This window comes from Agelaius phoeniceus, chromosome 2 (assembly GCF_051311805.1).
Source record: "Agelaius phoeniceus isolate bAgePho1 chromosome 2, bAgePho1.hap1, whole genome shotgun sequence".
NCBI lineage: Eukaryota > Metazoa > Chordata > Aves > Passeriformes > Icteridae > Agelaius > Agelaius phoeniceus.
The window spans coordinates 108,496,128-108,509,619 of NC_135266.1; the positions used below are offsets into that span (position 1 = coordinate 108,496,128).

Here is a 13,492-nt window from a genome sequence, read left to right on the forward strand (position 1 = left end):
GAGACAATTCCAAAATCAAATTTTTGAATATATAGCAGTAACTTTTAGCATTCATATTTAAGACGACCTGAAACAGCTTTTTCTCCTGTAAGCCAGGACAGCATTTAGATTTTTGGTGCTGCTGAATGAATTAAAAATGAACAAGCTTCCTGTGTGAAAGAGCTTCTAGACCTGATGGGCAAGGCAACAAGTGGGCTGTTAGGAGCACTTGCCCCATGGTTAGGGTCCAGAGCAAGGAAAGAGTAATAAACCAACTTTGAGCTGGATCCATCCTGCTAACAACTGGATAAGAAGCAAAGCCACAAAATCATGCTGAGGTACATCCTACAGTCGTGGTTTTGTAGGAATTAGTCAAGAGGTTCTAAGCAAATACAGGAAGATCAATAAGGAAAAAACTCTTGCTGCTTAGGAAAACATATCTATGCTGACAAAAGAGAGAGAAATAATGTTAATGTTCCATCCTGCTGCACTTCTTTGATACAGTGCTGGAATTCCAAACAAGACCCTTTGTAACCCCGGAGAGATGTTTAATAGAAATCCTGAGGTCCTTTGTGAAGCAGATGCTCCAGAGTTTTTCACCTTCTGCCTAATATGGTGCACTGGAAAACCCAGTGACACACATTGCCATCCCAGTTTTTGCATGTATGTGCAATTCAGCATTTGTTTATCCACTTGAAAAGAATATATATATATATATAATGTGATTCACAGAGAAAGGCAGAGAAAGATTTTTCTAGACAAGAGTCACAAATTTCTGAGGATATGCTGCTTTCCAGCTTTTCTGAAGTGAAAAGGTTTCCACCCCAACTGGTTTGTTGTGGATTCATGGAAACATGTGGCTTTTAAAGGCAGAACTATTATACCTTGCCAAAAAAAACCCCAAAACCCCACAGAGAAAGGATCCCTGTCAAATTATTCTGCCCTTTGCAGCCAATCTGTTAGAATTGTAGCTTTATACAGATGCAAAAGAGACATGACATATCTCCTTCATCAGTTTAAGTACTGCTAATCTCTGGTAATACTCCCTGTGGATAGCAAGCAGATTGCAGTCCTAAACTACAAAGCCTTAAGAAATCCTTAAGAAAATAATTTGTTAAAAAGCATTGAACTGTAGGAATGAAAACTGAAATGTGCATGTAATTTCATATCCTGCAGAGCTATGAAACATATTAGGTTCGTCATGATATGTAAAATAATACATAACCAATTACAATATTCTGATTTTTTTACAGGGTATAATCATAGCAATCAACTTGCAAAAATACAATCTAAAACTATTTGGTGAATACCAAACAAAATCAGCAATAAATGAAATTAGATACTTTAATCCTTTTTAATTGCGTTAGACTACCTGAAGAAAATTGTATTTAAAATTCCCTACTGCAGTATCTTCCTATCTGCATTTTTCCTTCTGTCTGGGTGTTCCCCAGATACCTCCCCACCCTCCATTCTGCTGTGCAAGAATAGCATGCAGGAAGCAGGTGCTCAGGTGATGACCTGCTGTCTCACAAGGTGGCTTGGCTGCCCCGTGGCCCTGAAGCTCTGTGCTGCTGCACTGGGCTCGCTGTAACATCGTGTCCAGGCTAGTCCTGATCTCTCCATACCAAAGGAGGGGACTTGTCCAGCAGTTATGTTCCATTCCTGAACTCCAGGCAGCAGCCCATGTGTGAGCAGGGATGTGCACAGGGACTGGAGAGCATTATCCACGATGTCTCCAGGAAGCAATGTGTCTACTGGACAGTCCAATAGCTCTAACCACTCACAATAAGTCAAATGAATCCAATGACTCTGGCAAATGTCAGATTGGCTCTGTGTGTTCAAATTGGCTTCACTGAACACAGGCAAAACCACCAGGATTGTATGTTAGGTCCACAGCCTTCCTCTAATATGACTCACAGGTCTGAGGAACATGGGAATATTGCAAATGTTGATGAAAAATATACTATAAATACTTATATGCAGTTCATGTGCCAAACTTTAACTGCTTTGAACATATTTGAAAATGGGCTTCACAATAAAAATAAGGAGATCTTGACCGAGTGAGTTGGAGAATTTTAATAGGGGACTGGGAAGCCTATGGCTGGTGCTGATTCTGGAAAGGAATGTATGTTAATTAGCTGATCAGTCTTCATTCCTTTCCCAACTAACAACCCTCCAAACCCCTTCCACAGTGTGAAGGGAGCCTTAGTAAACATATTATGTAGGAAAAGGAACTGTTCATACTAGCTCTCAAACCTTTCCAGAAACCATCTACTTGTTACTTTTGGCTTTGCAAGTTTTTCTGTAATACCTGGAGTTAACTTCTACATGTGACTTGTGACAGATCTCTGGCTCCCTGTACAGTAAATTTAGCTTGAGGCATTGCCTCTGGAAAAACTGAGTCAGTGTGGTGGGAACTGGTGGCCCAATTGGAACAGCATGGAAGCCTGGCCTGAAAGATTACACTTTTCCTGAGTTTAAAAACAGTAAAATAAAATGGGTCAGAAGAACCTTGGGAAGCAGTAGGGGGAGAAAATAAAATTTTCCCATGTGCAGAATATGTCCACTTGGCTAGGTACCCATTCAATAACCTTTACTGACAGATAGTTATGAATAATATATGTAGAACTTTCACTTTTTTCCCCCAAGTTTATCTGCATAGGAAACATTGTTGTCAACATTCAGGCACTCTTAACAGTAAACTGGTAGTGTCAATGCAGATTGCATTAGTTTTGTTCCCAAGTCATGGTTCTTCTATTAGCAGAAAATTGGCAAGTTTTCGTAGTAAAATACCATAAAGATCATATAAGCAGTGCTATCCAAAACTGTGTTTTGAATAGTGACCAAGATGCACTACATTTTGTTAGTCTTCTTTCTCAAGCATTACTGCTAGTTTTTGCCTTGATGAGGCTCCAATGTGTAATCTTGGAGCAAAGCAGAAAGACAGGGTCTGTCAGAGTCTTAAGTTGCACTTTAAAGGAAGTTAATAACCTCAGTCCTAATGCTCACAAAAAGAGGCAGCATGGGACTTGATTATTGTGTGCACACTATTCTAAAGGCCAATTTCCGAAGTGTAAGTGATACAAATTAGGTTGCATTGCTTGTGTTTGGGCTCACAGCCCTTGGCTGAACAGAATTAAAGCAAGATGCAAAACAGAAACAGTTTAATTCCAATTTGTATGAAAGCTTTGTTTGTAAATACATAATATGGAGCCAGAAATTAAATAAAGAAGGAATTACTCTTTATGATAACCTTTATCATTTTGTCATGCTACTTCACCATTCTGAGGTAAGTTTTCAAGTTAACTATTTCATGTTTTTTTTATTTCCCTTTGCACTTAAAATGGCAATGTTTGAAGAGAATGTACAAAGGTATATCTTGTATATTGATTCTAAAGCTCAGTGAAATCAATGAAAACCTTAGTCTATCAACTTCAAGAGGCTGGCATCAAGCAGTGGAAAAAGATATATTTAGAAGAGCCTCAAAAGAATATAAAGCATAAGTAAGAAGAGTAAAAAATATCTTTAAAAGATGTGCCAATTTGGACATATTAAAGATTGTTTTGGATTAATCTTTGATTTTATCTTTGGTATCTGAACCTTTTTTCAGCTAATAAGGTCCTGTGGGATGAAGAGGTATTCTTGTCTGATGCTTGAGGAAGTATTTGTGTTTGATGTTTTGTAGATATTGTCAGACTGAAAGAGAAACCCTAGTTTCAGAAAAAGAATGACTATGATAACATGGTGTTAGAAGAAAAAAATCCCCAAAATCCCTTTAATGAAGACACTGTGCCCCATTTTACTTGCTTGAGCTCTGCCTGTGTGGAAGGCTTTAGCAGAGTCTTGACCCATTGTATCCTGGAAAGCTTTCCCAGTCACGTGGAAAAATCTTCCAAAACCGGGTGTACATTCATAGGTCAAGACAGAGAAATCAGCAGTGTGTATTTTGTCCTTCAGATCAAATCTCCTCCTGGTTTTCTTCAAATCCCTGTACTTGCTACTTGCTGTCTACCTGTGGCAGTTTGCAAAAAGCCATTTTAGCTTTAGATTATTTGCTATCCACAGATACCAAGAAGTTGTTATAGATTAACAATACAGCTCTGAAAAAAGTGTCTGATTTGGTCTCCAAAGTCTATATGCAACAGTCAGTAAAAACTGTAATTAACATGATTTTAGATGTATATAAAAGGAGGAAACCACTAGCAACTGATAACCTTCATTTTACTGCATTTCCCTCTGATTGGTGTTCCATTCCTTTACTGTGCACGCTCATCATGCCTTGGGTGCTGCTTAGAGTGTAGGAGTTTGTGATGTCTACACAATTGCCTATTTCTCAAATGGAAAAGGGAATAATGTAGAATAATGCCTATCAATATAAAACCACCTTCTTTTTCAATTCTCTTTTCATTTATTTGGCCAAAATAGGTAAATTTAGTGAGGTTGTAATATCCTATCTTCTTCCACTTGTTCTTTTTTTGGCAAAGAGCTTTACTTCATCCAGATCACATTGCATTTAATGAAATATCTATGCTATTGACAGCATTCTGAAGTGAAACTTAGTTCCAACCATCTAATGTTTCCTTTTTTTCCCCTTTTGAATCAGAATGCTAAAGTGCAAAAAGCTTTTAAATGTAACTATTTGCTATTAAATCCCTCCCCAAAGCCTTTTAATTTGTGTTTTAATGTTCTTTTTAGAACACAAAAACATTTAAAACAAATGTTGCCTTCTATCCAGCACAGACAGAGAAAACAAAAGCAATTCTAAATCAGATTGAGGCTCTACATTATGAAGACCATCAAATCCTTCACTCTAGCAGTTGCCTCAGCAGAGAAAATATATTAAGGTAGTTAGGATCATTTTAATTAGATTGAGGCCCCATATATGGCTGTCTAACTTTTTGAGGAATGGGAAAAGGGCAATAATACATCTGAAGGTCATCTGAGTCTCTCTAATAGACTGTGATACTCAGACCAATTGTTAAATATGGGAAAAATTGAGTTCTGAGGTTAACTTGTGTCAGCACCCAGAGCAAGAAAATAATTTTGCTGTTTCTGGCTTGGATCTGTAGGTTTCCTTGCAGCACATACCTCAAGCACTGCAACAGATTGTAGGTGTGTGTCCAGATTGCATTAACAATCCCCTTTTATAACTGCAAGCAAAGTTTATTCTGAAGTTATAAAGGTCACCCTAGTAATAGCATGACTGGTTGACATGACATATAACCATGACCTATTTTATAGTTCTCTTCAAAGATTTTTAATATTCATCAGAGAAAGTCTGGGAAGTGGGTACTTTATTTACTCAGTGAAAGCTTTTAAAATAGCTATATTAAAATTTTTATATATGCCTATGATTTTAATTTATCACCCTTTCTTGTTGTTTCTCAAATATATTGTGCTCTGGATGCTGTTGACAGAGTAACAATATTTAATTATACCACAAGGCTTTATTTATGGGCAAACCATTTCAGAGGAAAAAATATGATTTTTTTTTTTCCCCCCCAAGACTAGCTCTGAAACTAAATTTGACCTGGCTGTGCAAAGAAACCTTCTTTATTTAGCATGCTTGGGCAAGCAGTGCTCTGTCTCCTGAGAGATTAACACTGTAAGCAAGTTATGCAGGTGACTCAAATCCAGTTAATCTCACATAAAGAATGTTAATTGCATTGGCAATGGCATTCACTCTGATCACTTTATAGCTGTATAATTAGCTATTGGACATATTCAAGGGGCTTTCTGAGTGATACAAATACAGGAAACAACATAAGAGATAACTTGTTCTTTCCTGATTCACGCTGTGCAAAATGCAGAGATGATGCAAAAATGGAAACAGCAGTTGTTGGTATTTGCATGTCCCTGTTAACTGGGCTCTGTCCTTACATACCTATTAATTTTCTAGCAACTTCTTAAATGTTTTTGGAAATATTCAGTTTTAGAAGCTGATATGAAACAAACGTGTGTATTCTCCTAAATTGCCTTGATGTGGAATCCAGTGATTTATCTAATGACCTCAGGGCCATTTACTTTCTCCTCAGCTGGGTTCTCCTCAAAATGAGACAGGAATTTATTTTCTCATCTCCTGTACAGGAGAATTTACAGCCACAAGTAGCAATTTCATAAGTATGCACATTCAAATTTCTAAGCTGTTTACATGCAGCTTTTGTAAACGTGGTCTAAAATGATTTTTGTATGCAGACCAAGCCAGTGTACAGACAAACACAGAGTTGTTTAAATTCAATGGGAATGAACCAGGGCCTCTAAATCACCAATTAGAAAGCTGATATAGATCTGAATTTCTTAGTTTAGGATCATGTCTTGAAAAACAAATGTCAAAATGAAGAGTATTGTGTATGAGCTGAGAGCAGGAGTTGGTCTAAGCTCTTCTTAGAAGAGAAGTTGTGAAAACCATGCTGTTGCAAATTTGCAGAAAGTGTCATTAAAATATTCCCATCCAGATTCACATAGTTACAGATAGGCCAAGTGCATTGCTTAGCACTGGGATTAAAAATTGGGGTTTTTTTGCTTTGTCCAAAGTTTATCAAATTAAAATGGCTTTTTTCCAAAATTTTCCATGCCTAACTAGAAAACCAATTTTAGTTGACAAAATTAAATTGACAAAATAATTCACTCTTCTCTAAGAATTTTGAAGTTCTTGCAGTTTGGAGGCAAAGGGAATAACTGGAGTGAAATGGGCAGGAATGAGAGGAATGGAGGAAGCTTTTTGTCCTGAGAAGTGCAGGTGCCTCATACTGAATATCAGGTACCCAAAATACATTGGGAAATAGCTACACTGTGCCAGAGATGTACTTTTTTTTGGCTTTTTCCAGAAGATTTTCAGTAAATTTAGCCAAATATGCACCTGCCTAAAAAAAAAAGTAATAGAGCAATCAATTCACACACCAGAGAACCCATGAATGCAGATTGGGCAGCATTTTCCTGTATCTACACTGTGTTCCTGCTGTTATCACTCTCCTGGGAGGGGCCTTGGGTACTTCAGCTGTTTTTTCTTGTGTTAAGTTTGTGGATGGGCTGTATTTGGGTGACCCGTGGAAAAGGAGCTCCAGTTCAAGTGCAGACCAAATACTCAGTGGAGAGGAGTCCATTTGCTGTGAGGTACCAAAAGGGACAGGCATGGATAGTTGGAAGGGGAGCTGGACTTGAGAACTTGCTGGGTTCCAGGTGTGGAAAGTGATATCTCTGGGCTAAAAAAAAAAAAAAAAAAGAAAGATAAAATGACTAAGGAAACTGTCAGCAGCTGGATAGGGCTTGTATGCAGACTTGAAATAGGAAATTACAAAGAGCTGGGTATGGCTTGTACACTGACTTAAAATGGGAAATTATGAATATTTCAATATAAGCAGAGAGGCTAGAAATGAATTTACTTGCCCAAACATTGCTGGAATCTGAAGATCCTGGGCAGGAATAGGACAAAAGCAATGCTTGGGGAGAAGAATCTTTGCCCGTTAACCATGCTTTTATCTCTGTCATCTGGAAAGGTGCTATAGATTCTTGTGCATGTCTATTCTTCTGCTGACAAAATATGTTTTCCCCTGCCAATAGGTTTCCCTGATAATAAGGAATTCCTGTGTGATGCTGTCACTCATTTACATAATTACTAACAGGTGGTTTTGTGTTCCTCATTTTCTGACTGATATTCTGATTTGTAAAAGTGATGAACATTTTTTGTCAGCAGTTGAATTAAAGGAAGCTCAGCTTTGAACACACAAAATTAAAACTTCATTTCCATCCAACCCCTCCCCCTCTCCTCAAAAAAAAAAAAAAATTGTCAGTTTTGTGGCTCAGGTTGAACACCAAAATTGAGTAGATACTTTTTACCTTGCTTTCTAAGATCTCTATCGTACCCCAGAGAGGAGCTATGAAAATAAGTGAGGTGATTATAAAGCATTAAGATAGGTGTAATAGGGGTCATGAGGAAATTAATAATTCTCTCTTTGAAGTGCATTTTGAATAGTAAGACAGGAGGCCACCCTCTAAACAGTACCACTAAAGCAAAATACTAAACACCTGCTCGTTAAGTGAATACCAACAATCTGGAGATGTTTGGGGAAAAAATCGTGTATGATCATATAATTGCAACCAGTCCCATAAGGCATCATAAACAGAAAGGAAGTGATCAAAAGGCATGCAGACAGCCTTAATTCTCTCAGTAAATGTGGACTGCTTGATTTTTCAACCTTGATAATGTTCTTTTAACTTTTTTAAAAAATTATTTGCATATAATAATCATGCATAACAAACCTGTAAAATTAGCTCTGTAGTTATCAAGACAAATTGCCTGAGTCAGAATCTGGTATTGCTTGCATCTGTGTGAATTTTTTAAGTGACATCATATCCCTTAACTTGCTGAGAGTGAAATATGAAACATAGTGTGTAACCAGTTTTATATGTCCTTATGATAAATCCCTGTCTTGAGTGGAAATACTCTTCCATATAAACTCAGCCTTATAATGGTTTGACTAGCATAAATAATTTATGACAATAAAAGTGTGGTATGGCTGAGAGGACAGAACAAATTTGTGCCTTCCAAAGGCAACTTGGAAACTAACCCCAGTGACATCCTTTCAAATGAAATTACCGGTACTTGGACTTTGTAGCAGTATAACTGAGAGCAGATTGTGGCTCTGCATCTGGATTTTAAGCAGGCCTGTACAACATTATGGTGATTAATACTATTTGTAGCCGTGCAGCCTAACATAACAAGGGTAAACAGAAGTTATTATTCAGACCTTAATTTGCTTTTCCATGGTGAAGTTGGCGATGGGGATCAGGGAATCTCTGTCCTGTCCACAATTGCCTGAGGTGCGTAATGCGGAGTTGAAATTTTCCTCTGAAGTATCAAGATATTGATCTCTGCCAGAGGCTGGCTGGCTCCTGCTGGCAGCTCCTGCTCCAGCTCATACATTGCTGCAGCAGGAGCTCCCAGCTCAGGCTGTGTCTGTGCAGGGCTGCAGAGCCACAGGGATGGGCACAGCCTCAGAGGGCTCTCCGCTGTCCGGCAGGTGGCCGGTCGGTCCTTCTGGTCCTCCTTCCCATCCTCTTCTTGCTGGAGGGCAGAATGGGACAGCCCCTGCCTCTCCAGCCTGGCAACCCTCTGGCTGGCTCTTTATGCACATCATCAGTCCCACTTGTCTGAATTTGTGGAGCTCAGCCTCCTTTCTGTTTGATGGGTGGGTAAGCAGCGAGATGCTGAAAAGTCAGAAAGTGTTCATTTCAGCCCTCTGACTCACTGTGGAATTTTAATGTCTCTTTCAAGAGCGGCCCACGTTTCTCAGGCGACCGATTAACCAAGTGGTGCTGGAGGAGGAGGCCGTGGATTTCCGGTGCCAGGTGCAGGGGGATCCCACTCCCACAGTCCGGTGGAAGAAAGATGATGCAGACTTACCAAGAGGAAGGTGAGAGCCACATTCATGTTCACTCCCAGATTTCAGTTGTTGCACAATGCTGGAATCCATCCCTGCCACTAAAATTTGGTTCATTGACATTGTGTCCAAGATTTATTTCCCACATTGCTGCTCTTTTGGTACTACAAATCTTGCTCCAGAGGCAGCTGTGCAAGGAAGCCCAACCTGGGTGAATTGTCCAGGTAATGGACTCCTGTGGAGGGAAGAAAAGTGATCTGTAGGTGTTGTGAGCACATGGGTATTCAGTGAATTTATTGGAGACAGTAAAGATGTTTTAGGACTGTAATGGTGATAGTAGCCTTCAGAATGATGTGCTGATACCAAGAGGGAAAAAAACTTGGCAGGAAAGTTGCTCTGTTGCACTGGCAAGGTGAATTACAAGCAGAGCATGGTGGGCTTTGCTGGCTCCTCAGTTCACGTCTGTTAAGTCTTGGAGAGAAACCTTCCTCCTGAGGAAACAAAAAGCCAGACTAGCAGAAGTGTAAAGCAGAGTTGAAATCTGGAACAGGCCCCCTGTGTTCAAGAAAGATTAATTTAGTCTGGAACAAACAAGGAGAAAATTTTAGTGAGCAGGGGAAGGGAGTCTCTCCTGCAAAAGGGTTTTAAATTAGTTTGGCTCCTTTCAACTAAAAGAGCAGTGTTTGGTCCTAATTTTCTGGAACTCTTTCTTGTTTTGATGCTGAAACATTATTTCATTAAAAAATCCTCAACATGGAACTGGCTCTGGGAACAGGAATTAGAACCCAGGTCTCCACAACCCAACAAGTCTTTCTGGCACTATGAATCCTGATTTATTTTTGCACAGTTTTAATTTTAATGCAGTAGGCATGAATAGTGCCTCTTTTTTCCCCCCCCACCATAACTGACATTTTCCATCAGTTGAATATACCAATGAAAAAATACATAATCTATAGAAAAAACATTTCTATGTAGTTTTGATATGAATGCTTATGTGTATATATATATGTACTTTTTAAAAGTTCATTTTCTGGCAATTAGAAAAAATTTTAAAAGTCACATAGGTGTTTTGCTTATTATAGTGACAGATGTGTATGAGTGTAATAGGCAAAATATTATTTTCAGGAGAAGCCTTTTTGAAGTCAGGATGAATTTTTCTCTTTGCTTGCTCTTTAACTATGTATTGTAGAGTAGTCCACAGTAAATACATTGTGTTTCTGTGATTTATTCTTGCTTTTGTGCTACTTCTGTTGTTTTAAATCATGTCTGCTTCTAGGTCTCATAAGCAGAAGTAATAGATGATGAGCCTACAGTGACTTTGGTTAGATTGTATTTCTGTTAGATATTTTTTAGTGACTGTATCCCTTCTTTTTCTCCAACATCTGCAAATGCCTCTAATAATTAGCACTGTATGCTTTCTATTCTATGATTTTTTATTTATATAGCACGATATGTGAGCATATCTTCACTGTCCAAAAAGTGGACATTTCCAAACCATGCTGCATGATGCTTAATCAAGGAAGATAAGCTTGGAGCCTCTAAAACAAAAGTTATTGTGTTTTTCTGAATTTTTTTAATACCAGCAAAGAAGTTTGCCCAAGTATAGTCTGAATGAATGGATGGATGAGAAAATTATGATATCAAAATTTTATAAATTAGGAAAGGAAGTCAAAATAATTCCTCACTGTTGAAATTGAGGGATTTTTTTTTTTGAGGTTAAAGACAAACTGAGCTCCTCTATTTTAAGCATTTTAACATCTACAATGAAATATAAAGCCCTCAAGGTTTTCCCTTTGTTTTTCTTCCCACATGCATAAATACTTCTGAGCAGCTCTCTGAGCTATTTCTCTTATAACTTTCAATATAAATTTCCTGTTTCTATAGCTAACAATGTTCTTTGCACATCTGTCTGTTTTAATTTTTTTGAAAATTTCATTTTGACTTCATCCCTAGATTGCAAGACAATTACAGTAAGTACCTGTTTCAACAATTACAGCAGATTTTTAAATGTGTCTATTGTTGATTCAGCTTTCAAAGGTGTCTAGTTCAGTGACCACGAAGTGGAACAAACTGAATTTTTGTATGCATTTTGTTTCTGTAATTTGCTCTTGGTGAATGCCAGAATCAGTGACAGTGGATCCATAGTTTTTCTGAAATCCTAGCCTGTTTTTCCACCTTACCTTGTTTTAGTTTTTTTAGTGACCCATGAGAAAGCAAAGAGGAAAGTAATGCCAGTGATTTCTGGTGACAAATGTGAGCAGCATTGCTACACTGAGTGGTGTGTTGAGTAGTAATTGGAAAATAATTTCAGGCTGTTAAAGCCTTAATTATAAAGGTCCCAGATGGACTTTAAGCATCTCCAGTTGCAATTGGATTAAATGAAAAAAAAACCTTCAACTTCTAAAGAAATTAAGATGTTTGAAAACATGACTCTTTATAAAAAAATAATTTATCTATTTGTCAAATTGTCTGTGTAATTGCTCAGGAGTATATAAATAACCATGCTTCAAATCTGAGAATAAACAGTTTATTCTGAGGGTGCAAAACTTCATTCCCAATTTCAGTGGTTTTGAAGTGATGATCTAAATCAAGTATGATACTCTGTATCTTTGAGAAGCAGATTTTAAGATGCCTGAGAAACATTGGTCTCACTAGTGGTCAAAGGAAGTTACTCATCCAACATCCTGCAGACCTGACTTGAAATTTCAAACTATGATATATGTCATGGAGCTCCTCTGTGCGTGACTGGCAGGAATTTAAAAAATGATAAATAATAGATGAAAATAGTAGTGTGAGCAATGTATGATAACTATTTTCATAGTTCTTTTGCACCACTGTGATAAAGAATTATTTCTATTCTTCAGTGCTTAAAATTCTTATTAGAGCCTAAATTGGCCCCAGCAAATTAACATCTTGTTGATCTAAATGTTGATACTGCACCAACAGAGAGACTCAAAATCCAGTGTGAAGTCTGGGGTATGTAAAGCCTTTTTCCAGAAGCTGTCCACTTCAAATCAGTGACCCAAGACTGAAATGCATTGTGAATCAAATGTAGAGGCACATGGTGTATATTTTATTTTAATTGCTCTAAAAATTCAGCCTCACACCACAGCCTCCACAGTACACAAAGGGTGGGGAATAGTTAATCAAGCATGACTCATGTCAGACTACTGGAGGTGAACAGGATGTTGTGGGGTCACCAGTCCTATGCCTTTGGCTGCAATATGAGGTTCACTATTCTATGAGTAGAGTTTTTTCTCATTAGAAGTGACACAAGGAAATGGCACAAAGATTGTGTCAAAGTGACTCAGACAATTGTGGCCATGCATAATGATTAAGACCTACTGAAAATTCAATAAAATTTGTCTTTATGCCTTGAAATTTTTTTCCACATACATCTTCAGGTATCTTTCCCTTTGATATCTGCCCAGCAGAAATAGAGATTATACTTTCCTTCCAAGGAGCTGATGATCTCCTGTGTGGTAGAGAACTCAATCTGGCCTGGATCAACTTTTCATTCATCTACATTTTAGTCCTGGTAACAGGAAGAAAATGACATTATTTGAGAGCCTACAGTATGAGAGTGGCAGATCTATGACTAGCAATTTAATAACATTTGAATAAGGTTTGTACAGTGTTTCATGTCTTCAGATTTTCTAGCAAAGCCGAGGAGAGCAGCTGCATGGTCTGTAATTATATAGCAAGTAATAAGTACTTCTTTTTTTTTTTTTAGGAAGTGAAGAGATTTTCAATTACAAGTCAAAATTTATGACACACTATAATAACTGTTTAAACCTTTTATACAGAAGAAGTTAGCAGTGCCAGCTCTTTGGGAGAGTGAGGTTAGCTCAGCAAATGTATTTTTCAGTTGCCTTAAAAATGACTGAGTTGCAATCACATAGGCCTTTTTTTGCATTCCAGCCCAGAACAGCTGTTTTAGCTCAGTAAATACATCTTTAATGAAATTACAACCTGCTCTTTTAAGTTGCATTTACAGGCATTGTCTGATTAGATGGATATTGTACTAGAGATGAAAAGTGGCAACTGCACCAAAAGGGAGAGGTATTTGTTTTGTGTGCCACCCACACAATGGGAGTGTGGGCAGAAAAACCAAGAGTGATGCTTCAGAAGGA

General features: G+C 37.9%; 1 protein-coding gene across 19 annotated transcripts in view; it reads left to right on the forward strand.

Moving 5' to 3' along the window:
* Positions 1 to 13,492, forward strand: part of ROBO2 (roundabout guidance receptor 2) — a 1,034,237-nt gene that overhangs the window by 885,297 nt on the left and 135,448 nt on the right. For all 19 annotated transcript variants that reach the window (XM_077174511.1, XM_077174512.1, XM_077174513.1 and 16 more), the window contains one exon: positions 9,254 to 9,392. In XM_077174511.1, the coding sequence (XP_077030626.1) occupies positions 9,254 to 9,392 (139 nt within the window). The remainder of the gene's footprint in view (positions 1 to 9,253; positions 9,393 to 13,492) is intronic.